The 22,670-nt window shown below is 36.5% G+C and overlaps 1 protein-coding gene across 1 annotated transcript in view; it reads left to right on the top strand.

Annotated features, from left to right (window-relative positions):
- The window catches only part of LOC137244153 (uncharacterized), a 317,140-nt gene extending 295,649 nt beyond the window's left edge, over positions 1-21,491 (top strand). The window contains exon 2 of the mRNA XM_067772744.1: positions 20,526-21,491. Coding sequence (XP_067628845.1) covers positions 20,526-21,002 — 477 coding nt within the window. The 3' untranslated portion in view covers positions 21,003-21,491. The remainder of the gene's footprint in view (positions 1-20,525) is intronic.
- The last annotated feature ends 1,179 nt before the right edge of the window (positions 21,492-22,670 follow it).

The raw sequence follows: 22,670 nt of genomic DNA, 5'->3' as shown, positions 1-22,670 counted from the left end.
CTGAAAGTAGCTGAAACTTCAACGTACCAATTTAAAATAATATTTCCCACTTACCACAGGCACATTTTAGAGGAACCCGACTATAGCCCAGAAATTTTGATAGACCGCCTTAAAAGATACCTCAACCCCTCCGTAGTTAACTGTATTAAAACAGAAGAGCGAATTATTGGAAAAATTCAGGAAATATACCCAATCCACTTTAGCAACCATAAGATCAGGTTTACACAACTGCAAGTCCAGGACAGACGAACAAGAACAGGAGGAAATCATAATCAAAACCCACAAAAGAGCTCACAGAAATTGTCGAGAAAATAAAATTCAAATTCTCGAAAATTTCTACTTCCCATCTATGACTACAAAAATTAAAAGAATAATTCAACAATGTTCAACCTGTAAAGAAAATAAATATGATAGACACCCCAGTAAACCAAAATTAGGAGAAACTCCCATACCTCAATTCCCAGGACAAATTTTGCACATCGACATTTACATGACCGACCGAAACATAGTCCTGACAGCAATAGACAAATTTTCAAAATACGCTCAAACCAAAATACTTAAATCCAGAGCAATAGAACACGTTAAAGAACCTCTCCGTGAAATACTTTTTCAATTTGGCGTACCCGAATATGTCATAATAGATAACGAAACATCCCTGAACTCAGCTTCCATAAGATTTTTAATGGAGGACACTTTAAACATACAAGTTTTCAAAACACCGCCTTATACCAGTTCCGTTAACGGTCAAGTGGAACGATTCCACTCGACCCTCACAGAAATAATGCGTTGCTTAAAAGCAGAACGCACCTTCTCTTCATTCGCCGAACTTCTCGACAACTCTGTCTACGAATATAATTATACAATTCACTCAACAACAAAAAAGAAACCAATAGAGGTGTTTTTCGGGAGAACAGTCTCTACTGACCTACGCCAATTCGAAAGAGCGAGGGAAGAAAACATTTCCGAGTTAAGAAATAAACAGCTTAAAGATCTTTCTTATCATAATAAAACCCGGCATCCCATAAAGATTTTTCACCCAGGAGAAACCGTATATGTGAAAATCAATAAACGGTTAGGTACGAAAATTTCCCCCAAGTTTAGAAAAGAAGTAGTAAAGGAAGACAGAAACTCAACCATTTTAACAGAAACAGGAAAAGTAGTCCATAAAAGCAATATTAGAAATTAAAAATTTACCCTTTCACTTTCAGACTCCTGTTAATTTACTGTGCCACTGCGACAGTAGACATTTACGACCATACGAACTCGCAACTAGTGACGATTAATGACGGACTAGTAAAAATACAGAACGGTGCCTTTAGGCTTATACATATAATTGACCTCAACAAGTACGAACATTTTTTGACAGACATGTACAAATTTATTTCATCGGACATACCTAAGGATAACATCCTGTGTCCCACCTTAATACACGAGCTAATCCAATCCCTTCAGATATTAGACACGATCAAACCAATTGAAAAGAAACAAAAGAGATCTATAAACATTTTAGGGACGGCATGGAAATGCATCGCCGGAAGCCCAGATCATGAAGACCTTGAAGTAATAACAAATAATCTTAACGAAATTAACAATAATAATAATAAACAAGTAATTATAAATGAACTTTTCAATGAAAAAATTAATAATATTACAAATATAGTAAATAATCTCTTTAATAACATAAGGAAAGATATTTATGTAGAAAACGAAACAATAACCAACTTGCAAAATAGAATAAGATTAATTAAGGAAGAATTGACGAATATTAAATACGCCATACAGTGGGCGAAAAAAGACATATTGAATACACTATTGTTAAATAAAATTGAAATTGAAATTGCTATGGAAAAACTCGAAGATGAGAAAATACCGTTTAAAAATGCGGAAGAGGCACTAGAGATTGCCAATATAAATGTTATTAGTCAAAATATGACAATTTTTACTTGGTAAAAATACCACTAGTTATTAAAGAAAATTTTCAAAAAATTATTTTAAGACCTGTTGTAAAAGCAGACAACACTATAATTGATATAGAATTCGAAAAAATATTAAGAGGAAAAAAAGAAATTTACGGAATAAAAAAACTTTGCGATAGCTATAAGAAAATAGAAATTTGTAGACAGAATCATTTAGTTGACATAAGTAATAAAACTTGTATGCCTAGGATAATAAGTAGTCTTAATTCAACTTGCACTAAAAGCAACGGCCACCACATTCCCCAAATCGAAGAAATAAAATCCGGTATATTACTCCTTAATGGCTTTAAAAGACAGATATTCACAGACGGCGAGCTTAAGAATATATCAGGAACACAACTTATCAACTTTCATAATTCAACGCTGAAAATTAATAGTCAAACGTACATTAACTATGACATAGTACCATTTCCCGCTATCCCAGCAGTCTTGCAACCTGCACCAATCGAAAAGAATCGAATTGAGTTACTCTCCCTCAAGGCTCTAAAAGAGTTACACATAGAGAACATACACAGAATAAATCTTCTTAAAGTAGCAACTATATCCAACAGCTCACTTTTACTTGGAGCAGTTGTGACTACTTTAATCATCAAAATAATTTTTTGCAAATTCTGGAGGAAGTCCAAAAACAAGATAGTAATTTCATCAAATCTTGACATTAACCAGATACCTGCACCAAGCATCACTCTAGGTGAGATCAAAGATTTTTCAAACGAGCAGCCCACATACATAAATTTTAATAACTTACCTTATTTTTGACAACGCTCGGGACGAACGTTTTTAAGAGGGGAAGTGTTAACATGGCATATGTTAACAATTGCTACAACAATAAATGATTAATAAGCAATAATAAATACAGGTAAAGCGGATATGCAACTCTCGTTGCACAATATTTCACATAAAAGCTCAAGAAGCAATGTCAGCAAAATTAGCTTGAATTTATTTAGAGCGGAAGTTCAATACTTTCCCACAAAATTGCCAGACGCGACGTCAGCAAATTAAAGCTCCAATCCATTTAAACAGGAAGCCCAACATGCGCAACTAAAGTTGGCTAATTCGCGGAATAGCAAAACGCAGCAGCAACGCCAGCGGAGTCGACCAATTAATTAAGCTTAGTTATAAGTTAATAATTTTTGTAAAGTTAGTTCTACTTTTGAAGTGACTCAATAAAGGTCGTAAAGACCCTAAAATATATTTTTTTGGATTTCTCAATAAAAGAATCCTTAACTTATATACATTTGCACATATGTACATATTGCACGTAAAAGAAATTATTCACATTTTTCTCATTATCCACACAATTACTTGGAAAATCATAAGTAGGCGCTTGCTCACATATGAGAGCTAGTGGCCTACAAATCAGCTTTTTCAATCGCAGCCGAAGCCGAACCGAACGTTCGGTTGTAATCTTGTGATTGGTCTATTACCAAAGCTGAGGTCAAAGACTTACCTTAGTTTTAAATAACACAAATTTTTATAAGAAAAAAGGCTTTCCGTAAATGAACTTTCTTAAGTAGATTTCTTCTTCATTGAAGGTTAATCGGCTGTATTTTACTTATGAAGGAACGATTTCTGTCAATTCAGTTGCTGCGCAGGATAAATGGAAATAGAGTGGAAAGAGCTATTGACCCCAGTTTTTCATGTTCACTATTATAAAAAAAACGCTATAAATCTAATTAAGATTATATGCTAAGGCCCAATTACAGATGATATATTTGAGTCTAGATTGGCATTATCTGCGAAAATTCATTTTCAGCGTGCAAATGCCGCAAAAATGCTTGCAGGGGTTTTTATACTCAGAGTATATGCACACAGAGTATATTAACTTTGATTGGATAACGGTTGGTTGTACAGGTATAAAGGAATCGAGATAGATATACACTTCCATATATCAAAATCATCAGTATCGAAAAAAAAAATTGATTGAGCCATGTCCGTCCGTCCGTCCGTCCGTCCGTCCATCCGTTAACACGATAAATTGAGTAAATATTGAGGGCGAAATCGGATGATAACCACGCCCACTTATTATATATATAAAATTTTGGAAAACACAAAAACCTGATTATCTAGTAAATAATACGCCTAGAATGTTGAAATTTGACATGCAGACTGGCACTGAGACTCTTGATAAAAAATTGAAAAAAAATTTAAAATGGGCGTGGCACCGCCCACTTGTGATAAAATTAATTTAACAAATATTATTAATCATAAATCAAAAATCGTTAAATCTATCGTATCAAAATTCAGCAGAGAGGTTGTCTTTACTATAAAGAATGCTGTGAAGAAAAATTAACGAATTCGTTTACGGACCACGCCCACTTTTATATAAAAGATTTTTAAGAGGGTCGTGGACGAATAAAATAAGCCATATCTTTGCAAAAAAGAGCTTTATACCAATGGTATTTCATTTTCCAAGTAGAGCCTTTAATGACTAAGCAATTTTCTATGTTTCGGGAGCCACAACTCGAAGAAAATTAACGGATCGTAATAAAATTCAGTACACAAATTTTCCCTATGGCAGGAAATATTTCTAGAAAAAATGGGCGACATTAAAGAGGTTAAAGACCACGCCTACTTTTATATAAAAGATTTTTAAAAGGATCGTAGACGAAAATAATAAGCTATATCTTAGCGACAAAGAGCTTTATATCAATAAAATTCTACTGTCTAAATTGAATTATAACATTAAACTGGAAAACACTAAAATTATTGAAAATGGGTGTGGCACCGCCCCTTTTTTGTCTAAGCAATTTTCAATGTTTCGGGAGCCATAACTCGAAGAAACATTTACGTATCGTAATCAAATTGTGTACACATATTTTCCTTATAGAGAAAATATTACTAGTAAAAATGGACGGGATCGGTTAAAGACCACGCCCACTTTTATATAAAACAAGTTTAAAAGGGTCGTAGAGTAGAATAATAAGCTATAACATAGCAAAAAATAGTTTTGAATCAATGATATTTCACTTATCAAGTTTTATTGTAAGAGGAAATGGGGAGATATTTTTTTTTTTTTTAACGGGCGGTGCCATGTTTTATGTAGAAAAGTAATTTATCTGAAATAAAATGTACAATTGAAGCCCACGCTGATTATATAATATTCGGTTACACCCGAACTTAACCTTCCTTACTTGTTTTATATGTATGTGACGTGAGAGGAAAGGGGACAAGTTGATTTGTGGTACATTAACAAAAAAATACAGTTATGCATTAAACTAACATAGCGACATCTACCTAAAATGCAAAGCAATACACAAATATTTATTTTAAAATAGAGATAATAACCAACCTGAAACATTAATTAGCATTTAAATAATAATTTGCAATGAAAGTTAAGTGGCATTTGGATGATTCCATAGTGACGGATGGGACAATTTGACTCGACTTTGACTCAAACTTTAAGTAATGCTCTAAAATTTTATCACTTAAAAGCATATATGTAATACTTCTATATTAGTACTACAGACTGGGTACACTCCCAAACATCAGAGTGCCGATATAATGCTATTTAAAAGTTTTTGTATTCATTAATCGAATGTACCTAAATTTAAATTTTGTCTTGTCACAGTTATGACGCTGCAATTTTTAGGCTGTCTTTTTGATTTCGAATTCAAAATTCATTGGCACCATATTGTACAACAAGATCGGAAGTATTACATATAGGTATGCTTAAAGGCGAATACTCATTTGATACAAAGCTGTTGAAATATAAAATTAGATGTGTCATTTACACAAACAAATTACCATTTTCTAATAAAGACGGGTGTGCTTACGAAATCAGCCCGCCTACGTCAGTGGATAACTTCACTTTCCAATTTCAGACAAATTATAAAAATATTTTCTAAAGGTGCTGTACCAGCGAGAAACTAAGATCTAATTTGTACTTTAACCTAAGTTGTGTATTTCACAAAGAAAAGATATGAGTATAAATTTCATCCAACTGCTTAATTGTAAATATTGGTAAGAAATACATAGGCATCAAAATTTTAAAAGGCAGTAAGGGAACTTTCCTGCATTTTTGCTACGGACGGCAGAATAGGCAAATCGAAATCGAAACCGAACGCTCGGTCGGGCTCTTATATTGACGCAGCATTAGAGTGTATCTTCTTTATCAAGTTGGTGTTTTTTACGAACCATTCGGACCTCAAAGCCATGTTCGCCAAATGGGCTTAATCGAAACAGGTAAGGAAGGCTAAGTTCGGGTGTAACCGAACATTACATACTCAGCTGCCAAATAACAGCTTGCAAAACTTTTAAATTACCTTGTTTTAAAAGTGGGAGGTGCCACGCCCATTCTCCATAAATTTTATTAATTTTCTATTCTGCGTCATAAGGTCAACCCACCTACCAAGTTCCAATGCTTTATCCGTCTTTAGTAATCAATTATCGCACTTTTTCGGTTTTTCGAAATTTTCGATATGAGCTGAGTTGATTTAGCCATGTCCGTATATCTGTCTGTCCGTCTGTTCGTCCATCCACCTGTCTGTTTTAATGCAAACTGGTCCCTCAATTTTTGAGATGAAATTTGGTGAGCTGGTATATTTGTGTCTCCCCTCTAGCATATATCCCCATGCAACCGATTTTTCGAAAAATAGTGTTTTTATCATTTATTCCTCATTTTAACTACTGGAAGATTGAAATTTCACAAGATGTTAACATATAAGACATTAATTGCGGTCTAAAAAAATTGTTAGGATCGGATATATATATATATATATATATATATAATATATATCCCACAAAACCGATTGTTCGAATAAAAGGATAAACGAAATTTCTGCCTCATTTAACCCGTTAAAAGCTTCTAATTTTTCCAGATGCTCACAAATGGGACATATATTATAGTCTGAAAAAATGTATAAGATCGGTCATATATATATTATATATCTGATAAAACCGATTGTCTAAATAAGAGGTTTAAAGTAATTTCTTCATCATTTTATCAGCTAGAAGCTTATAATTTTACAGGATGTTTACATATAAAGCATACATTTCTGTCTGAATGAAATCGTTAAGATTGGTTGTATATTGTAATGTATATCCCACACAACTAATTGTTCAGATTTTATAAATTTTTGAAAATTCAAGACGTTGTTGTTCAGCTCCATTCATGAAAGCTGTGCCGAAGACCGTTCTGTCCTTACTTGTACCTTAATGCATTTAAAAACAAAAGATCAATGCCCGCTTTGCAACAACATCCAATTTTCGTTGACACTCTAATGTGCATACTTTTATTTTATTTGAAAAATATTAACTCATATTTATACATAGAATAAATAAAAACAGACTGAAGCACGTCCTATGCATATTTATGAATACTTGAAATTCCAGGCGTGAAAAAGGAACAATCGGAAGCCAACCGCATGACAACAAAAGTAAAAATAAATAATCACAAAAGGGCAAACTGGCGTTAAGCGCTGAGGACAAGTGTGCACAACAAAATTTAAAAATTGAAAAGGAAAAAGCAATGCGCCGGAAATTAACCATTGCACACTTGTTGCTCACTTGGTTAAGGAGTTATGGTTCAGCATTCTTGTAAAGAAAACAAAAAAAAACAATACAAAAATGCTAAAGAAAGAATTTTTGTAGAAATAGAGGAATTTTTATTAAGCATCCCTTAGATCAACAACTCGTTATGCGAATGCACACACACTAGCACACCGTCATTCCACCACACTCAACCTTGCCTACTCATGAAATTTTCCACATCCAATATTTGTGCGAATGTGCAAATTGCGTAAGATAAAATTCCAGGAAAACCTATTTATATATGTTACATAGGAAATTTCCGTAGCAAGAAAAAACCTCAACCACAACTTGCAACAAGCAGTCCAACTAATGCGGTGAGCAACCCTACAAGGACGTTCATATGCTAGAAAAAGGTATTTTATTTCTTTAAAACCTGCAATTTTTTACTACCGAAACCACCTCATTCATATCAACATGAGTGTGTTGTTCATTTCTTTCGAAGGTGTGTGTGTGTATGTGTTCTGTGCCCTCAGTCATTTCATTTGAATTACCAATTCATTGCTCACAGGTGATGCTGAAGCGCTGGCTAACGAATTACTATTTGCGCTCACACTTGTTCGCCCCCTTTTTACGACGATTTATTATCCACACAAAGGATCACATTTCATGTATTTTATGACCGACAATGGTCAGTAGCAATGACCCTCGTCAAAACTGGTACTACGTAAGATGCTGCACTGTGTTGTAGTTGTGGTCGTGTATTCTACAAGAAGCACCCAGATTTTTCTTCTTTTGAAGCTTTCCTACACACGTGCGTTCTGATATTTTCCGCTTATAATATTCATGGCTGCATGCACAAGATGTGATATGTTTCGTTAGAGCATATCATAAAAGCAATTGCAAACATAAAAGCAATTTACACCGTGCAAAAGTTCTAAGTTTTAATTTCCCATCATCACACTATTTCCAAAGACCAATTAAGAAAATGAAAAAAGATTTTCTGTTGATTAGCCTAGGCACCACCACAGACATCTTATTAAAGAGGCCTCCGTAAGTATTATAAAGATATTCGGAGCTTAACAACTCAGCCGCTTAAACATATTGAGCAGCCCTCAGTCATCCATTAGAGCTGGATTTCATTTCGGTATTTAATCGATTTAGTCGATGTTTTTTTAACGCACAAATTATCGAGTTTTTTAGGATCCATCGACTTTTTTAGCCTGCGAAGCTTTAATCATCTTACAGTAACAATAGGTACAATTTCCTTTTTTTTATAAAAACGGTAAATATGTTTACTATAATGTTTTTATAAATTTAGCTTTACGGGCACATATTCGTAGTAAAAAACAGTAGTTTTTGCATTTAGTTGCAGCCTTCTTGACACAGCTCATAGGAACTTATGTCGAAAAGCTGCAACTTTATTTTGAAACTTAAACCAATCCTATGCGCCGTTGTGGTGGTAGCTTCGAGAGAAAAGAAAAATATGAAGAAATTTCATCATCACCATCAATTGGCGCTTAACCGGCTAGGCGATTTAGGTGTTGCGTGACAAGTCACACCAGCTATCCCTGTTTTGACAATACTGACACCATTGTAAACACCAAATCATGTTTTCTTGGTGGAGGTCTCCCCCTTCGCTTGTTTCCAAATGCTTCTTCTATCCAATTCAGAGAAGGCAGATTTAAAGAAGAAATTTCTGCGCAATAAGTAAAAAAAATTGTTGCTCCTTGGAACCCGAAGTCGGGTTTCATACTATAGAAAATTAAAAAAAAATTATCAGCAGCGAATACACCCAATATCACACTCCGATGGAAAGAGCAATTGCGGTGCCATGTGGGACCACTTGGTGTTGCCAAGTAGCGAAGCTAAGAATAAGATGAAGAAATTTATTAAACTATTGAAATCATGTAGATAATTACACATACAGATCAACCTTTTCAGACTAAATTTCATGGACTAAATCGATTTTTTGAGAATCAAATGGAAAACGTCGATTCTCTAAAAAATCGAGTCGAATCCATATCTAACACTCTAGCATCTTTGGTCCCACCTTGTGTAGACTGTATGCTTTCTTGGACTTGGAGAAGATATTGACGATAATTTGTGGATGATCGCAAAGCACTGCTGCAACAAAAGCAACAACCGATGAAGCAAAGTCATAGTTAATTTTTTTTAAGTTAATTTTAAATTTTTGCTAACTCAAAATGCAAGTCTACTGGATATCCATATGTCGGGAAATACAATAATTTGATTTCAAGTGCGGTTTAACTGCATATCTGGTATGTTTGCGAACTTCTTTAAATCGAATCACTCTACAACTGCCGATTTGTTTGCGGTATCACCCTGCCATTCATTTCTACTGACTTTGATGACTTTATGCTCTAATGACGCATTAACTCACTTAGAAAATCTATTGAGCTCTTTCACTAGACCAACTTACCTAGGCCAATCATTAACGGATATATTTATACAGCGCTTATCAAGCTGGAAGGAGTATTTTACCATTCCAATGTATAAAAATGGTAGTTAATCTTCTGTCAAAAATTGTAGAGAAATTGCGAACCTGAGCGACATTCCAAAATTTTTGGAACCACTTGTTAACCTGCAAACTGATGGCACTTAAAGAGGATTCCAAAGCTTTCTATAAATTTTCTCGCTGTAGTCGAATTATAAAACTTGACCTCGTTAGATTCCCACCTATTTTTTTAATTGAATATATTCTAATTTAAGAGAAAGAAAGCAAAAGGCGATATTAAAGAATAGTGCGTCAAACTTTTTAGAGTTGCATCTGGTGTACCCTATGCAAGCAAAATTATGCCTTTTTAAATTTTGTTGCTTCTTCACATCCTTCCAAGTATCTTTAAATTACGCAAAAGTTATTGAGCTGTTGATGCCTATCCGTATGCCAGAGGATATATTCCTCCTTGAGGCCGACCAAAATAGTCTAGTTGACCGATGCTCTATATTATCATAACCCTTCTTACCTCGCTGGTAAGACATCGTTATTTCATTTTATTGAGCTCAAGGCCAGACTAGATAAAACATTTCGATATTGACTTTAATTTAAACATGGACAATTTTTTTTCAGCCTTAGGTTCAATAAGAGAAAATAACGATATCTACTCATGGCCAAAAGGAAAGAAAGAAAATTGTTGGTAAGACTTTTTTGGAATGCACTTCAGTCGCATGGAACCGCGTTGTTATGTTCCTATTAGTTCATAGTGATAAATATGTTTTTGTTCAAAAAGCAAATCCTGCTCTTCTCTCTTCTTCCCTATTCTGGCCATCTGAAACTTATACACCTGTCTAGGTGCTATTCATTGCGAAATTAGCCAGAGACAGGGGTTGACAGCCCTGTTTTGCTTAATGAGATTATGTCAAACGTCTTCTTCAGACTGTCCAGACATTTCTAAGCACTTTTCTCGAGCTCATGGAGATCAAATGCACCAACCTTTCGGCTGCTTGTGACAGATTTTTCTTAAGTATTGCACTCTTACCTTTCACTCGCTCTTACTTTTTAAAAAGTATATATTTAATTCCTTCAAAAGTTGAAACAATAAATTGGGCGTGGTGTTGTTACGTGATAATTTTACAGTCTTTGTTTAACCCGACAAAACACAATGGAAATATTATTTGGTAACAAAGTTATATCGCACTTTAGTTGACGACGTATAACCACGAGCTGCCCAGGGCCTTGGGCACAGTGGCTAAGAAAGCCATCGAAAAGACCAAAGTTTCCAAAGCCATGGGCCATAAAGAGTACATGTTTACAGAGCATCTTGGCTCCTTTTTGTCCATACAAAAGCAAGAAATATCTGCCAACCAATGAAAGTCAATACGTTGGATATCTTTTTTTTTACCAGTAGATAAAACGTTTTTGAGGCCTTTCCTACTACACAAAAAGTCACCAAAGTCACAACAGAGCAAGCCAGACAAATTGATTGTTTCGATAAGACCAAGCACGCAGCAATGCTGCAAGGCACAGAGTGCCCCTAAACAGGCGTCTGGTGAACTATTAAATAAAACACCGAAATCAAGAAGGCTTTAACTTGGCTGCCGCAGTCAAGTCCGCCATTCAAATTTTTACATAGGGAAACTCTCCTTGGGACTAGAAGAGTTATACAAGAATGATATCTCAGGGTCACCAGACATTACCTATTTTATAATTAACAAAATTTTTTTACAGAATGCATACCCGATAGCTTAGGCTAGGGGTCGATTTTCAATAATTAATGTAAAAGGGCATAAACCCTTGTTTAAGATCACAAAAATAAATTAGCAGTACACACCATGCGCATATTTTTTAAATCTATAAAAAAGAAATGCCCTGCGACCCTGGTAACTTGCACTATAGTTTTCAGTAATAACAACAAAAAGAAATGAAAGGAAGGGAAATGAAATGAAAGAAAGTTCAGGGAATGGTAAGGATTATGGATTATGGGTTACGGGAGTTGTCTTTTCGACGAGAGATCGAATCGAGTATCGAATTGTTATAGGTTTATTATCATCGTTTCATCGACGCTGTGGAAAAGATTTATCGACTTCTTACGAGAAAGTAATACATTTTTATCGATAACAAATGTTATCGATGAGTTATAAGTTTCTTATTGCTGAGTTATCAATTTTTTCTCGATGATTTATCGGTCTGTTATTTAAATGTAAACCAAAAGTTACTGATTTTTTAGGAGTTACAGGTTTCTAATCAGATTACTACTGCCGAATTATCGGATTGCTATCTAAAGGTTATGGGGGTGTTTTCGAAAAGCTAACGATGTGTTGTCGAAAACAACGCCATCGAAGGCTCTTCGGCAACACACCTGATCAAGGTCAGTGTCAGCTTCGAAGTTTGACTTAAAGAAATTAGCAAAGACATTAGCAGCATCAAGAGTAGAGAGCGCTCGGGTCTCATTGAGATAGACAGCAGAAGGTACACTCGAACACGATTTTCTGGAATTGACATATCTCCAAAATGATTTTGAGTTTTGCTTTATATACGATTCGAACTTAAGAGTATAATTAAGCTTCAAGTCCCTGTTCAAGGATTTAAATTTACTTGCATAGCTACTTTGGATAATTTCAACTTCTTGGAATATTTGTTTCGTAAATGTTTAAGTTTTAATAATCGTTTGGTATGCCAAGGTATTTTATATTTGGATTTCTTAAGAATTGGGATATGCTTTACCCAGATCTCACCTAACTTATATTTAAAGATTTTAAAGCAGTTGGCAACATCAACGTTGGAAAATATTGAATTCCAATCAGTGGCATCAACTGCAATATTAACCATATCGACATCCATTCTACTAAAGCAAAGCTAATAGCTTCTTCATCATAATGAACCGAATTAAACTCATAGAATTCGACCTTTAAAACGAATGGTATATGATGAATACCAGGAGAAGATAAAGGATCAAGGCAATCAAACAAATAAATGTTTACATTATCATTGACAAAAATTAAGTCTAAAATACGAGAAAGTCGATTTGGAAACCATTTATCTGAGAAAGGCCACAACTGGATAAGTTAGCAACCAAATAGGATTCAGATATACTATTTATGTTATTTGCATATATGTTATTTGCATATAGCTCATAGCTATCTATCATCAATATAAGACCAATCAATATTGCCCAAGTTGAAGTCACCCATAGTGCTAGAATATTGTCCACATGTGCTTGGTATGGCATATCGTTGCTTGTCGGAGAAATATAAGATGCGCAGATAAAAATATTGTAAACCCCTTTTACTGACACGCAGAGCTGATCCAATAGTTTATCATCATTCTTCAATGTCAAGAGCAACAAGCGAAATTTCCGGTTAACTGCTATAAGATCACCTCTACTGTGACCAGTTTTAATATAATCACGGTCCTTTCGAAACACACTATATAAATTCGCATCGAAATAATTATTATCGAAGAAACTCTCGTTTAGCCACGTCTCAACGAGAACAAAAATAATGTAATCCAGTTGCGGGGTCAAGGCATACAGCAGCTTAGATTTGGTTCTCAACCCAGAAATATTTTGAAAATAAATTTTTTATTTCTTAGAAGAATTGTTAATAACGGAACTGGTTATCGTTATAGTGTTGATGCACCTTCTTGGTGAAAAAAAAAAACGGACGAATTTTCACAAACTCAGGCCATATAGCTGGATTAAGCACCTTATCAAAAGAACATTCCGAAACACCCAATTTGAAATGGAATTTAGTTAGGCTATCAATGGGAATGCCTTTCTTTACCAATGTATGACATATCAATAAATTGGATTCAATTTTAGCATGACTTGAAACATACCATAAGATATCAGCTTCCATAACAGTGGGCGAAAATGACGAAACATGCAGAAACTTGAATAAAGTACATTTACCGCAGCAGCAGCAGATTTAGTAACAAGAGCAAAGGTAGGAATAGCCGAAGCTTACGACGCAGCATGAGGTGTCATTGCTAGCTTCCGCTTAGCTTATTTAGTGCCTGCAGCATGACACACTTTAGAATGGGACGTTGAAGTCATTTCCCTATCAATACGTACAGCTTTGACAGAAGGGGAAGGCAAAATAATAATGTCATATATCATACTTCATACTCACTTCAGGTTCCGATTCACTTGCAATTATGTTTTCTTTCAATGTTCAATTTATTGGCTTAGATTAGGTTAGGTTAGGGTGGCTGCCCGAGAGCACACTTAGGCCAGTAGTATTAGGCCCGTCGTGATACCACGAACAACACCGTTGCGTTTCCTCTTCGAACCATTTCGAGGACCGATGAAAGCTACCAGGTCCTTGACGCCATGCTCCACAACCTGGCTCAGATTATCAAGAAACGAAGCTCCCAGAAAGCGCTGCCGTGCTCCGCTTAGTGCTGGGCAGTTGCAAATGAGGTGAACCACCGTTTTCTCCCGTCATCTTCTTTACAACTCCTACAGCAACGACGATAAGGCGCCCCTAACTTTTCTGAATGTCCAGAAAGCGCTGCCGTGCTCCGCTTAGTGCTGGGCAGTTGCAAATGAGGTGGACTACCGTTTTCCCCTCTCATCTTCTTTACAACTCCTACAGCAACGACGATAAGGCGCTCCTAACCTTTCTGAATGCCTACCTATGAGGCAATGACCGGTTAGTACCCCCACAAGTATGGAAATTGTATCCCTTCTAAGGTTGTACACGTGACGGGATCTTTTAGGATCCCATTTAGGCCAGGTTTATTTCGATGTTCGACACCCCGGTGTTTGTAGCCATCTTTCGTCGGCTTGACGGTAGATGTGCTCTTTTAGCATTAGCTTGCATGTGCACAGGGGCATACCTAAGCGTTCTTGTCCAGGAAGAACCTGCCTGGTTGTACCCTGCCTAGCGAGTTCATCTGCCATGCAGTTTCCCTCGATATCCCTATGTCCACGGCCCCTTGTGAGGTGTACAAGGTTCTGTTGAGCCATCTCTTGAAGAGATCGGCGACATTTTAGTGCAAGTTCAGAATTGAACGAGTGGGAGCCAAGAGATTTTATGGCAGCTTGGCTGTCGCTGAATATAAAAATTTCTTTGCCGACATTGGATGTCCCCATCCTAGCTGCGGCTTCCATTATGGCTGCCACTTCTGCTTGGAATACACTGCAGTGGTCGGGTAGTCTGAATGAGAGCTGGAGGTCAAGGTCCCTTGAGTATACTCCACCTCCAACTCTACCGTTTAGCTTGGAGCCGTCCCTGTATATGGAAAATCTGCTGCCCATAGCAAAGCACTTATCCGACTCCGTCCAGACATCCCTGTTGGGGATGTTTATCTTAAAGTTGGTTTCCGCAACTGTTGTGGTCACACAGCGATCCGTACTAGGTGGAAGAAAACTGTATTTGTTTAGTATACTTGAGTGTCCTGTGGTCTTGTTGTTCCAACACGACTAACTCCCTTAGACGCAGGCTGACGTTGCCGCTGCTCGATGACCAGCTAGATCCAATGGAAGGACACTTGGCTTAACACTCTCAGCATTCTCAGCAGTAATTCCAGCGTTTTTAGGATTTTTTGGTAGGTTAATAGCTAATTTAGCAACAATGCTACTAAGATTTTTTACTTCAACAGTTAGTGTTGAGAGAGCGTTTTTTAGTATCACCCTGAGAGCGCAAATAGCGAGCTTCGGCAATAGGATCATCGGATTGCAGCAGCAGATTTTTGTTGTCTTCATGCAGTGCATTGACACGTAAGAGAATGCATGCATTATCTTGCCTCATTATAGTAAGCTCAAAAGCAATTTGATGCTTCGGATTATGCACATTTTCACTCACATCAATGTTGTTATTTGTTTCAGTCGGCAGAATTGAACGTATAGATGAGCGCGTCCCAGCTGAGCAGGCTTTGGAGGAAAAAGGCTTTCCCGCAGTGAGCAGAAAGCCCAAGTCACTCTGCAGTAAACCTACACATTCAAGGTGAAAGAACTCTTTACATCCATTGCACTGCACTTTTGGATTATCCTGATTCTCATTTTGACCGCAGTTGCACGGCATATTAAGTAATTTCACTCTCTACTTTATGTTTGTGTTATTGTACGTGCGTTGCGCCGAAAATATGATTTGATTGGTATCATTTCATTGCGCCTTTCACTCGTTTCAATAAACAATTCGGTTTCCAACAGTGTAGTAAATAATAAACACACAACAACAAAAACAATACGCCAAAGAACTCTTTTATTTTGTATTTGGTTTTGTAAAATTGATTGTGTGAATATTTGTTGTGTTTTAACTTCAACGACTGGGTGATATTTAGCTTACCTAAGAACATCAGTTTCCTAGACATCCAACTTTATGTTTATACACCGAACTTCACGAGTACTTGGTACTCACGGCTTTCCTTCAATTAGTTGCCACATCTTCGCAAAAATTATTATAGACTTTATAAGTCATATAACTCATAATAATATAAACAATAATACAACTAATGTGGCTGTATAAACTACCTTCGAAAACATTAAGGCCGCCCTTATTTACAAACAAATTGTTTTAATGTGTGCAACCTCTCCGACACAAAATCCGACACACTGAAATTTTTACTGAAACCAATAAAAATAACAACAATTTAAGTATGTTTCCAAACAGTAGGTTTAAAGTTTATTATGAAATCAGCTTTTCATTCCACATCATTTTCAAAAAGCAAGATAAGCTAAGGTTGATGAAAATATGTATTTTTAAATGCTTGATTTTTGCAGTGTTGCCTCTTTTTATCTGAAAGCCATTTATTTCCAGATAAAAGCAATCAATTAAAATAAATATTCTTGCTGCAAGTTCAAAACTTGTGGTTGTCTCGAAAAAATTTAAGAGAAGATTATTTTACAATTGCGCCAAGTGCGAATAAGCAAGGACTTTCCTTACTACTTTTTATCTTTTTGTTTTAAAATGAGCTAATACAAATTTCAAATGTTGGCTACGTTCCTGAACTCATAAAACCAAATTATGATAGCAGCTATTGGTTCACCTATCCGGGATACGGTATCCCAGAATTTTGGCTAGCTTTAGTTTGCGTGACACCAGGGCGTATGAGCAACATATGGACAAATTGTGCAGAAAATTCTGCTGGCGGAGCTTTATGGCGCCTCCTCGGAGTTATGAAAAAATCGCATAATGAAAAACTTCGCGTTTAGCACCGCATATGACATATGATAGAAGTTAAATGCGGCCGCCGTGGTATGTTGGTAGCGTGCTCCGCCTGCCACACCGAAGATCCTAGGTTCAATTCCCGGGCAAAGCAACATCAAAAATCTAGAAGAAAGTTTTTTCAATTAGAAATTGTTTTTCTTAGCGGGATCGTCCCCACCCCGGCATGATTGTATTTCTGCTGTGAAAAGCTTCTGCCTTGCAGGTACCGTTTAGATTTGGCGTAAAATATGTAGGTCCCGTCCCATCAGAATGTTGTTAAGGCCAATAATATCAATAAAATCAGCGTACGCCAGTAATTTCACGCTCTAATAATAGATTGTGCTATCACGGCTTAGTTCTCCTGATAGAATTATTTACTCCAGTATTAGGTCAAAGGAAATCAACCTGTCTGAAATAGTGGTTTACGCCGGTCACTAAATCGGCAGCGGTGGCGTAGGCTCTATTATATCCTGGCGGCGGCAGCGTGGCCGACGCGCCGACAAAGTGATCGGCGTAAACCTCTGAATTGAATGGCTGGACTTCATAGTATCACATTGTCCACAACTAATGAATATGGAAACATACTGCTGACGTCAATGGTATTTTTGACGATTTGAAAAATATCATTAACTTGCGGTTGAGTATCTGGGAGTCTTGTAAAGCGAAAAAAAAAATAATAATATTTGGAAGGGTTTTGTTTATATGTATTTAATGAAGTCGAAGTTTCGGCAATTCCGGAAAGATCCGCAGTTTTTGCCTCAAAATCTCGTGGATCGTTCAAAAAATTTCGGGTATCTCCTTGCGGAGAGAGGGAGAAATACTTAAAATGGTCAAACTTTTGTAGCGTAGTTTCACCGAAGGAAATGTTCTGGGCTAACTCTAATACCCGTCGTCGCTACGATCTCTTTAAGTCATTTGTGGCTACATGCTGGTCATGCACAAAGGCGACTTACGGTTGCTATCAATTATCTACTAATAGCCATGACTCTCGTGGCGCAGTTTTAACGATTAGCATCAATGCTGGCTTATTGTTGATCGCGCCAAAGGGCGCCTTCAGTTTTGTCGGCTTTTTTTAAGAGCTACAATCCCGACCATCGGTCGCTGTCACGCATCCTGGCCCTTATACCATATGCCAGCACAAAAGCCATAGGACTGCGATGAGAAATGTGCCTACGTATTCACATTTGTAAAAGGAGCCGTCACGTGTTGTTCATATTTAAATATGGTTCATAGGCTATATCCGATGTGATTCACTCCAAGGGACTATGTAGTTGGGGATAGGGCCGCCAACTTTAGGAAATGTCAAACCGGGAGACTTGGGTGTTGAATGATGAAGTTCTAAAATCAAAACTAAGATTTCAAACGCTATTTTATAGTTAAGCAAATAAAGTGATTTTTCAAACCCTTCTCATAAGTGTTGAAGATATGTACATATATGAAACTTAATTATGAGCTGAGAATCATTTCAAAGGAGAATTTAAACCACTGGAGCCTACTAAAGGATTTTGCATCACTGATTCCGCTTATTCTTTCAGCCAATCGGGATATAAAATTCGGCACCTTTTTCGGGTAACTTGCTTTTTTAACAACTTGAGGACAATTTGAAAATATGTTCGACTTGGGACATTTATTTAATTTAAATTCAGTGTACTTTATTAATTTTTTTAAAAAATTGTGCGAAGTGAGCATTTGAATTTATTAAATAACTTTTCTTTAAGTATTTTGCTTTAATAACTTGGTGAATTCGGTGATACGAAATCCGTCATTGAAAGCGTCTGTTTTCACAAATAACTTTTGAACGGTTAGAAAGTGTTAAATGTCGCAATTCGGTTTTTATAACTGGCAGTGATGCGCATCCCTTGATACCCCTTTCGACCATATCGGACCAATTTTCTAGATGAACAACAAATGGTCTAGACAGTCTTAAAAGAGTAGAAATAGTCGCAAATTGGCGGCGGCGGCGGCGTTTATCGGTGGCGTATATCTCAAGTCTGAAGCCACGGTCGATTTCGAATGGCTCAAAGATGTCCCTCCCAATCCTTCCGCAGCTGGTGGTGTTGCTCAACGTCTTTTGGCAGGAAAACAGTTTTTGAAAGGAAAACAGTTACAATTGATCCTGACGTTTCGATAATCTCCTTGACATCGTCAGGGACTCCATTTGAAAAATGTTAACCCTTCCGCATTTTTCATTGATTGAGACGTGGGATTAAAACCCAGTCCCAATGCAGACCATGTGGGAGAATGGGCTGTGCTCGTTCTTTCTTTGTGTCCTGATTTCGCTCGATTAGAGCTCCGCTTACACTCTCGACAAATAATCGAAAAACGCAAAATCTTTGTCGATTTAAGGCAGCCTTTGACAGTGCAAAAAGAAATTGCATTTATGCTACTATGTCTAAATTTGAGTTCTGGCGATTGCTCTCGCGGTGAACGAGGGTAAAATTGTAATCAAAGCCAGAATGGTCAGTGAACGGCAAGATAGGATTTCCCTTGGAATATTCGAGACAAAAGTTCAATCGCAAATATGGACATAGTGCAATGAAAGAAATCAAGGATGGAGAAGCTTCCGCCCAGAAAGTACTTTCTCCGACACCCGTTTTTGGCGGCAGAGGGAGAAGGAGACCTTCACTGAGTTGGAAAAGGAAGCTGGTGAAAAACTTAATGTGCTCCAAATTGGAAGTATTAACTGGCGTAACGTGCTACTTAACCACCGACTTCAACCTCACTGCTTCACTGCAAATAACAAAAGTTTTTTTATATACAGTTTTGAAAGTTTATCCTACGAAAAGTCTTTTATCAAATTTCATTGCATGTTTTTCGATTTAATTTCAATTAATCTTTTGTAGAGTCAACAATGTATGCAGCACACAATTAGAATGAAATATGCATATATATTAACAATTATTATGTTAAAATATCAGACAATGGATGCAAAATGCAATATTATCTCATTTTCTGATTTTCGTAGTTTCGTATAGCAATCATTGAGTTTGAATTGCTTAAGGATTTCTGACAAAAATTTACATGTTATTAAAAAGCATCTTCTATGGAACGGAAATAAAGCGAGCGCAGACGAAAATGCCAACTTTTCCTTAAACGAAACTTTTAATTTCTATTTTCAATTAAGCACCAATGCCAATTTCCGCAATATAAACTTTTGCTTACTATTTTGTTATTGGGCGGTAAGGGGACCACTTGTAATGCCAGATTTTAATTTGCATTGAGTTTTCGGTGGCTATGATTGTGGCAATGGCACACACTTGCACATTTTGAGTGTAGCGTTAAGGTGAAGGGGTGAAAGAGGTGGAGGAATTGCTCGCCTCTTTTTTCTCTCCATCACCCTTTCTCATTGCTATGCGCATATATACCAATATTCCACCATTCCCAATATTTATTATAACACTATTTAGGTAGCCACGTTTTTTTAGTTCAATTCTCATAGATTTTCTTTTTTTATTTGTTTACTTACAGATTCTTCTGTACCCGGAAGAAGGTTGGGCGCGTACAGCCTCCTCTAGCTATTGGACCATCACACCTTGTTGGTGGCAGCCAAATCGTTGTCGCATTGAGGAGTTTACTGGCACACAACGTCAATCGACTAAAGCTAAAATGATGTCACTCGAACATAAGGGCTCACTACTTATTGCGGGGCAATTTCGTAGTAAAAAATCTGCATCCGGTAGCTCACGAGGCAGTAGAGCATGTCTCGACTGTGTTGATGGCGTTGAAGATGAGTTTGCAGCGGGCAAATGCAAGGAGAAGGAAATTGACGAATTCAAGCTATATCTAACATCGAATATCTCGATGGAGGACTATAACATGGGCTACTGTTTGACAGGATTTGTAGAGCGACGATGCCAACAGACCAATACTTATCAAATGACCCATTTCGCCGTCATCAAACGGCAATGGCCGTCCATTAGCAGTTCAGATACAAAGTCAACGTAATTAAATGAAACATTTTGCATTAAGTATTTGGTTCTTATACAGTAGTAGGTATGTATGTATGTAAGTAGTTATATGCATACTTAACAATTTCATAATGAAAGTGTTTTGTGTGTGTGTGTTTGTGTTTGTGTATATTTAGTTTTGTAAGCCAAGTAGAAATAATTGAGGTTAGGCTAAGAGTTAGAATAGCTTTAGTAAATAAATAGACAGTTCCACAGCACAATTTAATGAAATAAATTAGATTTAGGAAATTGCAGTCTACTTTCAGGCGCTTAAACGTAATTTTCAGCATTTGTCGCTACACTTTGCATTGCTTTCTATACAAAACTAATATGCGAGAATGTGTGCGCTTACGTACACTTTTGTTTGTATACAAATGTAAATTATCCTAAATTCAAGGTACCCAAATGTTTTTTTTTACTAAATCCGCTACATGGCAGATAGATTCATATACAATTCTGGAATTTAGAATTAACATGAAGTTGAACACAAAACAAATGACGGTCTACATTTTGTAGTGACATTTAAAATTACACTAACCAAAATTTTGAATGAAATTGGTAAATGTAAAGTATATGACAGTAGAATCAGAATCGTTTATGGTTTTAATAGCTTGAATAAGAAATGTTAAAATACAGAAACTTGAAGGTTTTGGGGAGAATTATCGATGTTGATGGTTCTTTGCCAGTTATAGATCCGGCATGTTCCGGTAACAAATATCATTAAACCGCAAGTACGACCATCTCGGGAGAGATTTAGTATGACCGCATTGAACCTTCTAGACCATCCCACTTCCAACCCATCTTTCCATGGAAATTTGGGTTCGCCCGGTAATCGCCTGCAAAAGAAAGAGACTTTGGTTGGAGGAGATGTGGATTACGCTCACTACCCTTCGAAAGGGATGTGCTACACAACCCTTTGAATCCCACGTGCTGTTAACCTCGTTAACAGTACTACTGACCAGTGATACCACAAGCAATGACATTTGCTGTTCATACTAAACATGTGTTTGTCATTGAAAATCTACTTATGTCCTGGAAAACTATTGACTTCGAAGCTTTAATGGAATCATATTTAAATATTTGGAAGCAATTTTATACTACTGTCCACATAATTCTTTAGAGTCAGCTCTCCAAGTGTTCAACAACAACAAATTATCTATTGTTTATTAATTACGTTATTTAAATGTTATTGTATTTTTGGTTTTGCTCTCTTATGCTCTTCTGACTAGCACTATAAAATAATTTTGTCAAATTTTTGTGCTAGGAAAAATTTAATAAATACAAATACAATGACTAAGATATGCAAATACCTTCGATCTTATTGCGCGTTGCATGTTAGTTCCATAATCACTAAATTTAATTTTTTTTTTTGTTACCTAACTTCCTTTTCCAGGACACTTTAATTCAGATATATGTAGCTGTATACAAGAAATTTCTTTTTTTTATTATCAAAGTGAGTCTTTTCCAGGATCTGGCGAATCGTTAAGATCTGATCGATGGTAGATTTACCACGTCGGAAGTCGCACTAAGAAGGGCCAATCAGGACTTCGAGATTCAGTCTTTCGCTTAGTATGCTAGATAGCTAATACGAGATATTCAGCACGCTGATATCGTAATTGTGGATTCAGCAAAGCACGCTTAGATTCCTATCCGGAGCCATGCGCTC

The sequence above is a fragment of the Eurosta solidaginis genome, chromosome 3 (assembly GCF_040869045.1).
Source record: "Eurosta solidaginis isolate ZX-2024a chromosome 3, ASM4086904v1, whole genome shotgun sequence".
In the NCBI taxonomy this organism is placed as follows: Eukaryota; Metazoa; Arthropoda; class Insecta; order Diptera; family Tephritidae; genus Eurosta; species Eurosta solidaginis.
The sequence above is the reverse complement of the archived record's forward strand: the minus strand, read 5'-3'. Positions and strand labels throughout refer to the sequence as shown.